General features: G+C 41.4%; 1 protein-coding gene across 1 annotated transcript in view; it reads left to right on the top strand.

Annotated features, from left to right (window-relative positions):
* The window catches only part of WFS1 (wolframin ER transmembrane glycoprotein), a 33,154-nt gene extending 28,507 nt beyond the window's left edge, over nt 1–4,647 (top strand). Inside the window, exons 7-8 of the mRNA XM_058803387.1 lie at nt 216–361; nt 2,003–4,647. Of these exons, the coding sequence (XP_058659370.1) occupies nt 216–361; nt 2,003–3,811 (1,955 nt within the window). The 3' untranslated portion in view covers nt 3,812–4,647. The remainder of the gene's footprint in view (nt 1–215; nt 362–2,002) is intronic.
* Nucleotides 4,648–14,198: the final 9,551 nt, after the last annotated feature.

Here is a 14,198-nt window from a genome sequence, read left to right as displayed (position 1 = left end):
ATCTGACAAGATGTTGAGTATTATACATGTTGCTGTCACAAGGAGATTTTTGTTTTCAGCAGAAATCTCAGGATAAGTTGTAATGTAAACCTATGTTGTCAGTAGTTCAGTTTTTGTAGACTAGATTCTGGCAGGAAAGCAAATTAATATTCCAATTCATAATCAATACAGTGTTGTGATAAAATTTACTCCAAATTTTTATTTTATCTTTTTAGCTAAAAAATTTATTGCTTTGGATGACTTTGTTGAAATTACCAAGAAGTACGCAAAGGGAATCATCCCATCCAACCTGATTATGCAGGAGGAGGAAGATGATGAGTTGGCAGGGAAGAGTCCTGAAGAGCTACCCCTACGACTGAAGGTAAAAAGGCAATATGGAACAGCTTATGTTGAATGGCCTCTTAAGCATCACAGACAAAACCAGGAGTGACTTGCACTTCTCTCTCAATGCTGATGTTTAGTCTGTATAGAACACCACAAGAATTGTGGCTGTAATTTCTTTTTGGACTTGACTTCATATATATGTTTCAAGATTGGTGTATATGAGTCATGTATTTAAAAGAAAGGAACAACAGTTTTCCCTGTAAAGGGTCAAAATACCTTTGTTACATCTTCAGTGAGGATTTAACCTGTCATCACTGCCCTATTTTTATTATAGATGTTGTTATACGCTTCATATCTTTCTAATTTAAACAGGAGCAAGCAGGTGGGAAAAATTATCCATAGCATGAAAAGGTTCTGTTATGATGGAATTCAAGAAAGATGAAACTTGCTGTTAGCTTCTACACTGATACTTCTCTAGACAGTGAAAGGAGAAGGGGAAATAAAGGTGCATGCCTTCAATACTGGCATACAAATTTTAGGCAAGGTAGAGGGTGTGTGGTTGCTGACCTGAGTTTTTACTGTAAGTTTGTTGCCCATTACCATATTGCAGGGGTGGGGAAAAAGGAGGGAATGAGTGAAAGGTGTCTCTTTCCAAGCATTTGCATGGCTAATAGTCTGAAAGAGATGCTTTTATGAAGAACAGAGATGCCTTCACAAATAAACAAACTTTTGGCCAAATCACTGGGGCATGTGCTGTCCCAGTTCATCACAGTGCTACAGGTATTTGCTGGAACATTCTTGGCTTTTCCCCTTGAACTAATTAATATAAAAATATACAGTCTGAGAAAACATAAAAACTGTCCTTTTATGGGGGAAGGAGGATTGACTGCAGCATCTCATGTCCCTATGCAATATTTGAATGCGTGTTTAAAAAAATCCAGGACTTTTTAATTCATCTCTTGTAAAAGTATGGTTGGTTATAGGGAGATTATTCAATCCAGCAGTTTCTCTGTTGTCCAGTGACTGTGTTGAAAATGCCACATAAAATAGGCAGAATTTTAAGATCCTCTACAGATACTGTTGTGGAGTTAAAAGAATCTGTAAATGTGTAGTAATTGAATTTAACATACTGCTGCTGCTTCCAAAACAGGTTTTGACAACTGCATCCCTAGATGCTTGGCAAGGATTCTTTAAAGATAAAACCACAGCTGTAAAGACTTGCTGTATGTCTATATGAATCACAGGCACTACTTCCTGCAGTGTATCTGCATAGAATGTATAACATAATCCTTCCAGAATGTGGCAGTTACATGCTTTAAAGTCAAGTAATGACTTAAGATAGTGCAGGGCTGTAGCCATGTAGTTTATCTTCAGTGTGAAGTTAGCAGAGCAGAATATTTGACTAGGAAGCCATTTAATTATATGTGTCAAAGGTAATGAAATACATCTTGCCTGAAATCAAAATTGTCTCTGAGCTTCGTGTGACTGAGTTAATAAAAATCGAGCTAATAATCTCAGGCACAGTAATCTTTTTTTATTGGCAACATTGATCTGAAATATAAATCTTTTCATGTTAGCTGAGGTTAGACAACTGGCTGCTACTGCTTCAGCTAGGAGTGTCTGTGATGTAAAGATACAAAACTGCTTGTTAATAAAATGCTTCTTTCTCTTTTTCCAGGTTTTTAAATATCCACTTCATGCCATTATGGAAATTAAAGAATACCTTATAGATATTGCATCAAAGGCAGGAATGCATTGGCTGTCTACCATTGTTCCAACACACCATATCAATGCTCTCATCTTTTTCTTCATCATCAGTAATCTGACAATTGATTTTTTTGCCTTCATTATTCCATTAGTCATATTCTATTTGTCCTTTATTTCTATGGTGATTTGCACACTGAAAGTTTTTCAGGACAGTAAGGCTTGGGAAAACTTCCGTGCTTTGACTGACTTATTGCTTCGTTTTGAACCAAACCTAGATGTTGAGCAAGCTGAGGTGAACTTTGGATGGAATCACTTAGAGCCGTACTTTTATTTTTTACTGTCAGTATTCTTTGTAATTTTTTCCTTCCCCATAGCAAGCAAAGACTGTATACCATGCTCAGAGTTAGCTACTGTCTCAGTTTTCTTCACAGTGACAAGTTACATGAGTTTAAGCACGTGTGCAGAACCTTACACACGAAGGGCATTAATGACTGAGACAGCTGCAGGTTGCTTATCCCTGCTGCAGGTATTACCTGGGAATTTTGGCTACTTGAAATTCTTAGGGAAAACGTTCTTTACAGTTCCTGTAGGCCATTTCTTTGTGATCAATGTAAGCATCCCCTGCCTTCTGTTTTTGTACTTGTTCTATCTTTTCTTTAGAATGGCCCAACTACGGAATTTTAAAGGCACCTACTGCTACCTGGTCCCATACCTGGTGTGCTTTATGTGGTGTGAGCTCTCTGTGGTCATTCTGCGGGAGTCCTCTGGCATTGGGCTCGTTCGTGCATCCATTGGTTACTTCCTGTTCCTCTTTGCCCTGCCAGTGCTGGGTGTAGGCATTGCACTGATGTGTCTTGTCCACTTCATTAAGTGGTTTTTGTCTTTGGAGCTCATGAAAATTGTAGTGACCCTGGTTTTGTGTGCTGTTCCTTTGCTGTTTCGATGGTGGACAAAGGTTAACTTCTCTGTAGTTGAAGTGGTGAAATCGCTCACTCGGAGCTCCATTGTGAAACTCATTCTGGTGTGGATTACAGCCGTGGTGCTGTTCTGTTGGTTCTATGTGTATCGGTCTGAAGGCATGAAAGTTTACAACTCCACCCTGACGTGGAATCAGTATGGTTTCCTCTGTGGACCCCGGGCCTGGAAGGAGACCAACATGGCACGTACTCAGATTTTGTGCAGTCACCTGGAAGGACACCGAGTGACGTGGACCGGGCGGTTCAAATATGTGCGCGTGACAGAAATCGACAATAGTGCAGAATCTGCAATAAATATGCTTCCATTTTTTATTGGTGATTGGATGAGATGCTTGTATGGTGAAACCTACCCTCTCTGTGATCCCAAAAATGTTACACTGGAGGAGGAAGAATTGTGTCGTCTGAAGTTTTTGACAAAGCATAAATGCCACATGAAAATGTTTGATCGGTACAAATTTGAAATAACTGTGGGCATGCCTTTCAGTAGCAAAAATGGAAGCAAGCCTATAGAGGAGGATGATATAACCAAAGATATTGTGCTGAAGGCAAGCAATGAGTTTAAAAAGGTGTTGCTGAACTTGAGGCAAGGGAGTATAATTGAATTCAGCACAATTCTGGAGGGTCGTCTTGGCAGTAAATGGCCTGTCTTTGAACTGAAAGCAATCACTTGCTTGAATTGCATGTCTAAACTCTTACCTGCAGGGAGGCACGTGAAAATAGAGCAGGACTGGAGGAGCACAGTGCATAAAGCCATTAAATTTGCTTTTGATTTTTTCTTCTTCCCATTCCTGTCAGCTGCATAATGTGCTCGCACATTGGTTCAGTGGTATTTTCAGCATCCACTGCATTTACACTACCAAAGGTTTGGCTCCTTATGAGAAAAAAAAAAAACCAACAAAAATCTACCTTGCTGTAGCAATGCTCAAACAGTGTGCTAATATAGAGCACTGGTTGAGTTTTGCCAGTGTACACACCGTATCCTGACCTTAAACCCTGTATGACTGAAGGAATATATAGTACTTTAATATTGTAAATGAATACAGGGGATCACTGCTGACTAATTGCATGGAAACTGTTTTGTCCAAAATGGATATATTGCCTGTGGTACAACACTAGATGCATTCACTTGCTCAATGTTAAAAGCACTTTACTCTTTTAAGTATTCACAATGTGCCCGTTTGTATTTTCACAGGTATGGTTTAGACTAGGTAGCTGACAATAGCTTTTGTTGCATTTATTACTTGTATTTATTTGGTGTTTTCTAGAAAAGCTTGATCTTAGAGTCAGTACCTGGTGGTAATATTTGCGTACAGCAATCACTGTTTCACTATTTGTCCAGAAGATAGTGACCACTGTTTTTTGAAAGGGCACAACATTTCACACCCCAGCAAGGTTTTATGAAGTTCCCAGGCTTCTACTTAGCATTAAATACTGTGTATGAAATTTGCTATTTGTTCTGATTGGTTACACTAAGGTAGAGTCCATGCTGGTGTGTGAAAGGCAAATACCAGGGCTGGTATTGAGATATTGGTACCAGTAATGTACAAGCCACAGCAACTGAAATTATACCGAAAAGTCTCTAGTGGAAATGAAAATAGAATGTTTGTTTAATTACTTGTATTTTGCAAATAAACATGAAGTGCAAACTTGAATTAAATGGGTACAACATTTGTTCATTATGCTTTGACATTGTGACCAGTTGTTTGTGTTGTGCTGATAGCAGCTTGCACTGAAAAGTACCATTTAGAATGTTTAAAATATTCTAATGTGAGATACTTGTAGTTGCACTTGACAGTTTTGAAGTCAACAGTAAAATCTGGTGTGGCAGGTGAAGTTCTTGTAGCTGTGCAGTCTGCACATAGTGCTTCCCCCTGCTTTTGGTGTGACTTTGGACCTTTTCTGGCCACTGTGTATCACAGTATCACATCACAGATCCATCCTGCCATTTCCCTGACTCCTCCACTGAGGCTGCTTTAGATTCCTTTGTGCCTTTGTGTGCCAGTCATCACCAGGACCAGGGAGAAGGGTTAGCAGTGAAAACCTTTTGGGGGCAGTGAGGCAATGGCTGCATGCCAGCTATGAGCACCCTCTTGAGCATTACCCAGGGCTGCAGCTGGGAGGGAGGAACCAAAGGCACCCCCAGATGTGCTGCCCAGTGCCTATGGCAGAAGCCCCCACCATCCAAAGCCCCACAGTCATGCTTCAGCCCATCAGAAATCTGTGAAGTAAAACCAAATCTTCAGGGTGCTTCTAGCTTTGAAAACTTGCCAAGTATCTCTCTTTCCACCCGGGGAAAAACAAAAAGGCATAAGATAGAAAGTACATGCAAGTTTTGACAGCTTCCCTTACCCAGGCCCATTTTGGCTGGAAATAAGCCAAACTTCGGCCTTTCTCCTCTTTTTTTTAGAACATCCATAGGCTCTTTTTAGATACCCAAACATTCTTCCTGGCTCTGAAATATAAGCACAAAAGATTTTAAGTTTTTTAACTTTTTCCCTTACTTACATACACAATTGTGAAACTTCTATTCACGTGTTTGTCAGGAGGAAAAAAAGGCAACAGTCTTGGGATTCAGAACTAATGTTAAAATTTCTCCTTTTAGCTTTTACCCTTTGTATGGATGTCAACTTAGTGACTTAGTGTGGTGCATTTTGAAGGAGTTGTTACATGTCTTGAAAATGTAAAAGTGACTCAAGTCAGATGTGGGAAGTTTTGCAAGAGGAGGGAGAGTACTTGATTTCTTTGTAACGAGTTGATTTTTAAGAGACAAAAGGCTTAATTTTTTTAGTTGCCATCTCTATCATAATAACTCTGAAACTTGTATTGCAGCCTTTTTTGTGGAAGTTGTTAGAGGATATTGGCATATAACTGTTACTAAATTTGAAAACTTTGAATTATTTGTTAAAAAGCTCTGGTTCCTCAGAGGGGGAGAGCTCCTTCAAAAATACTCATATCAATATTGGTCAGATTCAGTATGGAATAATTCCCCTTTATGCACTTATATGAAGGAAAAAAAGCACCCAAAGCCAAAGTCTGAAATAGCTAGGTCCTAGGAAAAATAATCCATGTGCTCTGTAGTGATGGATTGATGGGGATACTTGAATTTGTCAAGCGCCTCCTTTCAGCACAAGCGGGAAGTTTTGCACAGTAGTACATTGAAGGTCATTTTCCGTCTATTTCCAGTTTTTCAGTGCAGCCACAAGGGACAGAGGAAGCAAATTTTACTTCAGGACCTCTAAATAGTGCATTTTAATGCTATTTCTTAAGTGTTTCTCTGCGATGTTTTTAAATTTTTATGGAAAAAGAGGGCACATTAATGACTTTGATGGAGCTTGTCAATCTAGTGTTCAGTGCTCTGAAACCTTTACCAAATAAATCTTTCCTTTCTAAAGTGTATCTTAGCTGACAATCACAAAATTGCTGGAATTTAATAATCAAGGTGTTTTTGCAAAGGGTGCCTCTATTTGCTTTACACCTTGCAAGTAAACAGAGCACAAAATAACTTTGTTCCATTCCTGCTACAGCTCTGTGTTCCAACCCAGTCCATCTTCTAGGCTGGAGAGGCACAGAATCTGGCAGCTGCTCTTAATAATTCAATTATTATTTTCTTACTCAGTTTTCAATATATGATGAATTATAAACAGTTCCAAAGGCAGGTGTCTTTCTCTAGGCTGGTAATTCAGTCTTTTGAATTAGTATTAATTAATGAAAGAGGAGGAGGATATTACATGGCTATTGACAATTCTAAATTAGGTTCAGCTGTTCTGTAAGTTCAGCTTTAGCATTTAGAATATAAAGAATTTTTTAAAAATATTCATTTGAATTTCATCTTCAATGTCACATGAGAAAGTACTGCTTGTTCTCCAAACTGGTACATTCTTCCATAAGCACAGAAAAACAACACAACACATATAGAGATTCTGAATAACTTAAGAGCCCACTCTGTAATGACTAACAGCATCTTGCAGAAGGCAAGAATGCAGAGTTTTTCCTTGTTCTCCCAAAGACAAAAATGGCAGATCTGTAGGAATTAACATGTGGTTTTATTTCTTAGAACAAATGGAATTTTAAGTGCTATACAATAGGTGGTGTTAATGGTAAATTTGTTCCAATTTTTTTGTAACACAGGGTAATAAGAATGTTGCCCAGAGGTGCTGTGGCTGCCCCGTCCTTGCAGGTGTTTAAGGCCAGGCTGGGTGAGGCTCTGAGCAGTCTGGCCCAGTGGAAGGTGTCCCTGTCCATGGCAGGGGTCTGGCAGTCCCTTCCATCCCAAACCATTCTGTGTTAGTGCTTTCCTATGTTCTTACACTGAGCTACTCCTTTGCCTTCTGGCTTCTCTGTTTCCACTGGAAAAGGCAAAAGAAATTTCCAGATAGTGAATACCTTTTCAATGCTTTTGAAACCCATTGCAGCCTCTCAGGCTAAGGCTCACATCCAGTAACCCCTGAAAGAGGTTGAAAGAAGCTGCACTCCCTCAGCTTCACAGCTGCAATTGTTTGAACAGCAGATGGATATGAAGGAAAACCAACAACTATGCCATTGAGTTAGAAATATACTAATCCATGCAGCAAAAATTAGGTGCAATTTGCTAACTTGTAAGGAGATAACATACCTGCTCCTGGCACCTACATACAAGCAAGTGTTGCATGCAAATAGAATGCCTGGAAACCAAACACCAAATCACAGCCTTGTTTATATGCATTAAGATGGTTCATTTATTTTCATATTATTACTCAAAAGCTTTAATTACCTTTTACTCTAGGAAAAAAAAATCATTAGGATCCTGCAGTTCCTCTTGTAAATCATAGCCTGATGTAGAAAATATGAGAGTCACCTTCCCCTTAAGGGGAAGTGTTAAGCACTGAGAAAACTTGTGTTTTCGTCCCCTCTAACTAAGCTTGAACTTCAAGTTTTGAAGCAGAACAGGACCATGGAAACACTGCTTATAGCTTTCCTTTAAAAAATACGTGAGTATGCTCTTTAAAAAGTCGGGAAGCCAGTCCTAGGGCATCCAGCAGGTCGTGTCCTCACGCAGGGGCATTGACCTCCAGAGAGAGCACATCTCTGCCTGGAGCCTCGCTCTACTGGTTGCTGTTCAGGGCTTTTTGCTAGAAAATGGCACGTTTGCTAGTTTGGCAGAGGGCAGGTGTCCCCTGGCTGCAGAGGGCAGGTGTCCCCAGCTGGCAGAGCGCAGGTGTCCCCTGGCTGCAGAGGGCAGCTGTCCCCAGATGGCAGAGCTCGCCTGGCGCTTTGGCTCCCGGGCCATCAGGTGGCACTCCAGGCTCACGCTGCGCTTTGCTCCCTCTGCCGCTGTCTCCAGAGGGCACCGCCAAGGAACAAAAGACTCGGGATCTGGTTTTACTCCATTTCCAAGAGGAAATGCAGTTAGAAACAAAACCTCTTATGAAAAATAGATAACCATTTGTGAAGCCGATTCCCTGCCAGATGCAAGTGAAGTTAAACAAATGCCAAGCAAAGGCATCATTGTGGAGTGTGCCTGCAGTCCGAGACTATGGAAAGGGAGGGAAAAGATCTGGTTCTCTGTGTGATAAAAAAACTACACAGTGATAAATGAACAGCATATGAAACTTATGGAAAGTGCAGCCTAGCTGATTTGCAGCTTAGCAGGTTCTGAGAATGTTCCTGTCTCTAAGATCTCATAAGCCTGTCAGCATCAATCTGCATTGTCTGCTTCTGTAGTAAAGTCAGTAGTGACAAAACAGCCCTGATGGTGCTGCTGGTGGAAACCCTGTTTTCTTCCTGCATCTTCACGTCTCAGAAGCAAAATAATAATAATAATCATGGTTTATCAGAGCTTAAGCCTTTTTATTAACTCTCTGTTATCTGCACAAGAAGAAACAGAGAAAATCTGTGGCAGAGTTTAATAAAAACCTAGAATTTCCCTTAAATCAACATTGCTTCTACCTAACTGCAACTCTTTCCTGAGATGCCTGTGGACATTAGTTAACACAAGGATTTGGGAATGTAGAAAACTTGTGTCAAGATCACATACCAGGTAAAGGCCAGTAAGAGAAACTCTGCAATGCTGATTTTTCATCTTTTACAGATCAAATAGATAGATGACAGCAGGTTTCTAGAGATGTTTTGTTCTGTATTTGTAGATGGCGGGATTTTGTGCAATAATAGCAAGTTTGGCAACAGAAAGGGCCCTGCAAATGTTGCTGTTAACCACGGGAGATGGCAGTGCCTGACAGCAGGAGCAGTGTCATGCTAAATTAGAAAGGGCTTGAACCAAGCCCACAGAGCCCATAATATCCCAGGAATCAGTGTTTGTCGATCTCAGCATGGCCTGTCTTTATCTGAAATAATTTAATCACTTTAAAGAGCAAGCCATTTCAACAAAGCATCTCCTCTGCAGCTCCTCTCCTGCTCCTCCCTCCCTGTTCATCGCGGGTGACAGCAGAGATGTTTCTACGACAACAAGCCATGCTGTTGCCTCAGGTGACAGACTATAACTTCAATAAACAATCACTGAAAACAGTTTCAAACAATTAATTAGGTAATGGAAATGTTATTTTAATAGGGCTTAGATGCTTTGGAAGTAGTCTACAGACGAAGTTCTGATCAAGAATTTGTCTAGAATCAAAGCCAAAGATGCCATGCGAAGGTCAGGATGGATATCACTGTCTGAATACTCTAAGAACTATCTTTTTAAAAAATCTTTCAAGATCAAAACATATTCAATCCAGAAGATGCAATGCAAAACAATTCAGAGTGGGTTTTTTTCTTTGCTTTTGGTTTTGTTTCTAAATTTTGTCCAAAGCACATACTGGCAGGGATTTACCAACTTGCTCACTGAAGGCAGTCCATGGCTGACACACTCCCCATATGTGTGCCCTTGCACCAGTGTGACAGACAGATGATGAGCCCAGCAATTGGTTTTGCAATAAATGGATTTTTCAGTTTTCTCTTTACAGAAGATGCTTTCCTACTGTTATAAATGGATGATTCATAAATCTCTCCTAATACTGCTTCTAGTAACAGTTCAATTGATCTTCAATCATTGTTTAAAAAGTGAATCTCCATGGAGTGCTTCAGTCCTACAGCCTGAAGTTTCTCTAGCCCAGAGCAGCTCTTCCGTCTAAGCTTAGGGGTACACAGTCTTTAAGTGCAGGTGGATACACTGAGTATATGCCTGTGCCTTATATCACAGTCCTCAGTAGCATGGACACTCTTTGGGGCTGGTAGTTGCTCAGGCAGAATTTCTCTTTTTGCTTTTTTTTATGATATTAAGTTTCTCCAGAATGGTGCATCTATGAAGCAAGAGCAAGAAAGACAAGGGGTGCCACCTTTCCTATCCCTCCTAAGGTGACTTTATGATGCTCATATCCCCATTTGTCTGTTTAGCCCAGAAATAAATTTTACACCTAGAAGATTAGTTATAAGAGTGAAGGAGGGGAAGAAGCAGTTTGTGGGCTGTGCAAAGACCTGCCTATGCAGTGCTGGATGTGCTCCTACTGCCCTCAGAGGCTGCTTATGGATTGTGCTTATGGATTGAGTCCTACCTTTCTGCACAAAACATTTTCAGTCTGTGGATGAGGGACTCTGCACCACCCCTGCTGTGTGTTCTTCTCAGGCAGCTCCCTTTGGAGGGATTAACAACAGTCCTTGGAGCTCCCTTTGCAGGGCAATGGGTTCACCCCTGTGTGCCGTCACACAGCTGGGATCCAGCCATTGAGAACCATGTAGAATGGAACAGAATGTGCACTAAATACTGGCAATAAAGTTTTTGAGGCAGAAAATTGTGAATTTTTTAAACTAGCTTTTGCAGATGCCCTGTTGTTTTTGTTATGTTTGTCAGGTCAAGGATGAAATCCAGGTTTGCTGCAGGCATGGTAAGGAAGCCTTGAAACAGCTTTTACACGGGGTGTCCACATAAAGCAGAGAGGCCTGACTCCAGTTGCACAAACCCTTGGAAGAAAAGAACAGAGCGAAATGTGTATCTGAGGGCTGATAACTAAGGTACTACCCAGGAAGGGAAAAGACTGGGATTCTAAGCTGTACAAATCAGGGTATAACTCCTGCATCACAGCACCTCTTGTGAAGTGATCACAACCCTATGCCTGTTTCACTCTGAGTTTTCATTGTGGGACTCCTTTATTTCCCCTTGGAAGATTTTGAAGATTTTGCTTTGGTCCTATGGGCATAAGAGCAATATACAAAACCTCAGGGTTTCTCAGCAAAAAGATGCCTTTCCTCCACTTCTCTTCCTGCAGGAGAGCAAAGGATGTGGGTGTGGGCCATGACAGCACCCTCCTATTTGTGCAGGGAAGGGAGAAGGATCACCCAGGTGCCTTTGGCAGGTGCATGTGCATAGGGCAGTTTTGTCCCTCATGGGGAGCCACTGCACAGGCTTTGTGTCTCGTGCACAGCAGCTGCCTCTTTCTGGTGGATTTTATAATTGAAGGTTTAAACAGTTAAACTGCTTTCTTAATGCATTTGTGGTTGCTAAGATACAACCTCTTCAATTCTGTAGATCTTCCACTTGAAATAGAGCTCACTGGCAAATGGGGCTTTCCCCTCTGACAGCCAGGAGAGGGGGAGCTGACAGGGCACTTCCCCTTGGGCCAGTGAGGAGCTGCTCCTGCAGCTGCCTGAGCAGGCTGGGCTTGGTCCACTGGTGAGAATAACTGGTGGGTTTTACTGACTTCTGGCCACTGTATGAGGCTGAAGGAGAAGGCAGAAGGGGGGATGTGGGGAGCCACAGGATGTGGTAGAAGGAAAAGCACAGAGAGAACAGGCAGCACAACAGGCTAGGAGAGTGTGTGGGGTAAGACCAGGGACTGACTGTAGAGGAAGCAAGGGAAATCTTTCTTTCCCCTTCTTTAGATAGCCTCAGGCTTCAATTGTCCTTCACAAGCAGGAATCATCTTCTCTGCTCTGTGATAATGAAGAGTGGATCTCAGGAGAATCTGGTTTTGGGACAGGTTTGACAAGACCTTGGGGATAAATTGTGCAGCGAGAGATTTCTTGCAGTTCTAGAAAGAGATTAGGAGATACAGATTTAAAAGCAGCACTTGACTGCTCAAAATTCATTAGCAATATTATAATAGCAGCTCAAAATAGCAAAATATTTTAAAAGGAAGCCTTAAAAATATGTGGAGGAAGGTGGTATAAAATAGTGCAGCTTATCTCTCATTTCATGCTAAAGTAAGTCTTTACCTGAGAGGGTTGCAGAGAATATTTTGAACATGTTGACAGAGCTCAATTGATGCAGCAACATCTCTCTGGATTTGCAGATCAATAGCTGTGAGAAACAGAGAGTGCAGCTGTTCATCCTGGAAAGGTGTTAGCAGAGATGTCAGAGGATGATAATTGAACCAGCAATGTTTTCCTCCCCACCTCTTCCACAAGGCAGTCCAAGACGTGCATAAATTTTCTGTGAGCATTACCTTCTGTATTGCAAATAGATCACAATGGTGGGATCTTTCCTATCTGTGGGAAACCTCTGCTTCTTTCTGCACCTTCACACTAAAGTGAGGACCAGCATGGTCCACAGCACCATGCAGAGCTGCTGGAGGTGTTCAAGCCTCACCAAAGGGAAATGAAACCAAGAACCTGCCAGAGCTGGGGTGTCAGCAGAAGTTTTTGATAGTGGGGGTATCACTCTGGTGTCTTGCTTGGGCAGCATTTAGGTTACAGGTATAGAATGAAGGAATATCAACCTATTTTCTCCCAATCTGACACCCAAATACCAATTTCAGTTACTTATTTTTTTTTAAATAATGTACAGTGATTTCTCCCCTGCCCCAAAATTGTTTCTCCTCTTTGGCAAATGATGATGAAGCCAAAGAAGGTGGTGATGAGGTTTCTGGAGTTCTCTGAGCTAAGTACTCTTCTCCTTGAAAGACAGACACAGTGCCATATTCACATACCTATTGCCAGCTGAAGAATTTGGTCCTGTATTTAAAGCTGATCTGCTTGGATCAGGCCATTGCATGGGACATGCATGTTAGCAGTATGATTAGTACTAGTTTTATAGCAAGGACTGGCTGTCCAGGAAACCACCCTGCATACTTTGATTGAGTCACTGCTGTAGAGTTTATTTGTTTCAGCAGCCATGTTATAAAAACAATTTGCAGCATTGTCATGATACTTGAAATAACTGCTTAATGGAATTGTTGGTTTAAGGACCTTGTCCTGCTCATTGACTGCCTCAATGGGCAAATGGAAAGACAACTAATTAGCTGTACCCTGCCTAGCTGATCCATACTCATGGCAGCTTTCAGAGCTAAGGGAACTGAGGGGATTACACAGTCAAGTTCTCCACATAAATTGCTTTGTGTCATGGGCCAGATTTAGGATCTACAACTGCCTGAAGAGTTGTGTTCACTTTCACATGAGTAAAAGTTTGATTCTCATCCAGCTTAGAGAGAAGAAAAATAAAATTTCACTGCTAAGAAATGCTTTTCCATGGTGCACTCTGAGAGCAAACCTTTTCAGAGCTGGCCTGTACAGAATTTCCAGAAATCATTTAATGGTTTCACAAAGCCTAAGAAACATAAACCATCCCTATAAAATTAGGCCCATTCCAGTAATCCTGGTTCTGCCACATGAGCAAGGCAAGTGCCTTTATGCTCTAATTTTAGACTCAATACAATTTGCTGACAAGACTGCAAATGGAAAATAATTCCTATTGGGAGCGGGAGCAAATTGATAATAATGTTACTGAAAATTGGATATAAAGGCAAACAATCCTTCTCCTTGCCCTCTCATCAGGGACAACCAAAGGCTCCAACTGACTTAAAGCAGGACAACTTCCTGGCTGCAAACAGCAGGAGCAGGTGGCTCATGCCAGTATCTCCCCCAAGCCACAAAGGGTTAAATTGCCTTATGTAGCTGCTAAGTATGCGTGCGAAAATCTCAAAAGCATGCGAGTGAGCCATCTGGCTCCTGCTCCTACTGGGTATTTGGGGAGGAAAAGAGAAACTGGAAAGGTAAATAGTGTATTGTTTGATGAGATTCCTCTCTTCAGTGCCTAGTCATATTTGTCCATCTAAATGAGTGGGATTGACTGTGTCTTCCCAAAAAGGGGTAAAAAAGATTAGCATGTAAGCTCTGGGAGAGCTGTGCAAAGCCAGGCTCTGCCTCATGTAACAGCTGAGGCAAATTTGTTCTGGTCTGCATCCAGAAAAAGGCCTCAGCCTCTCAGTGTCTAACTTGTGTGTA

The sequence above is a fragment of the Ammospiza caudacuta genome, chromosome 4, assembly GCF_027887145.1.
Source record: "Ammospiza caudacuta isolate bAmmCau1 chromosome 4, bAmmCau1.pri, whole genome shotgun sequence".
NCBI lineage: Eukaryota > Metazoa > Chordata > Aves > Passeriformes > Passerellidae > Ammospiza > Ammospiza caudacuta.
The sequence above is the reverse complement of the archived record's forward strand: the minus strand, read 5'-3'. Positions and strand labels throughout refer to the sequence as shown.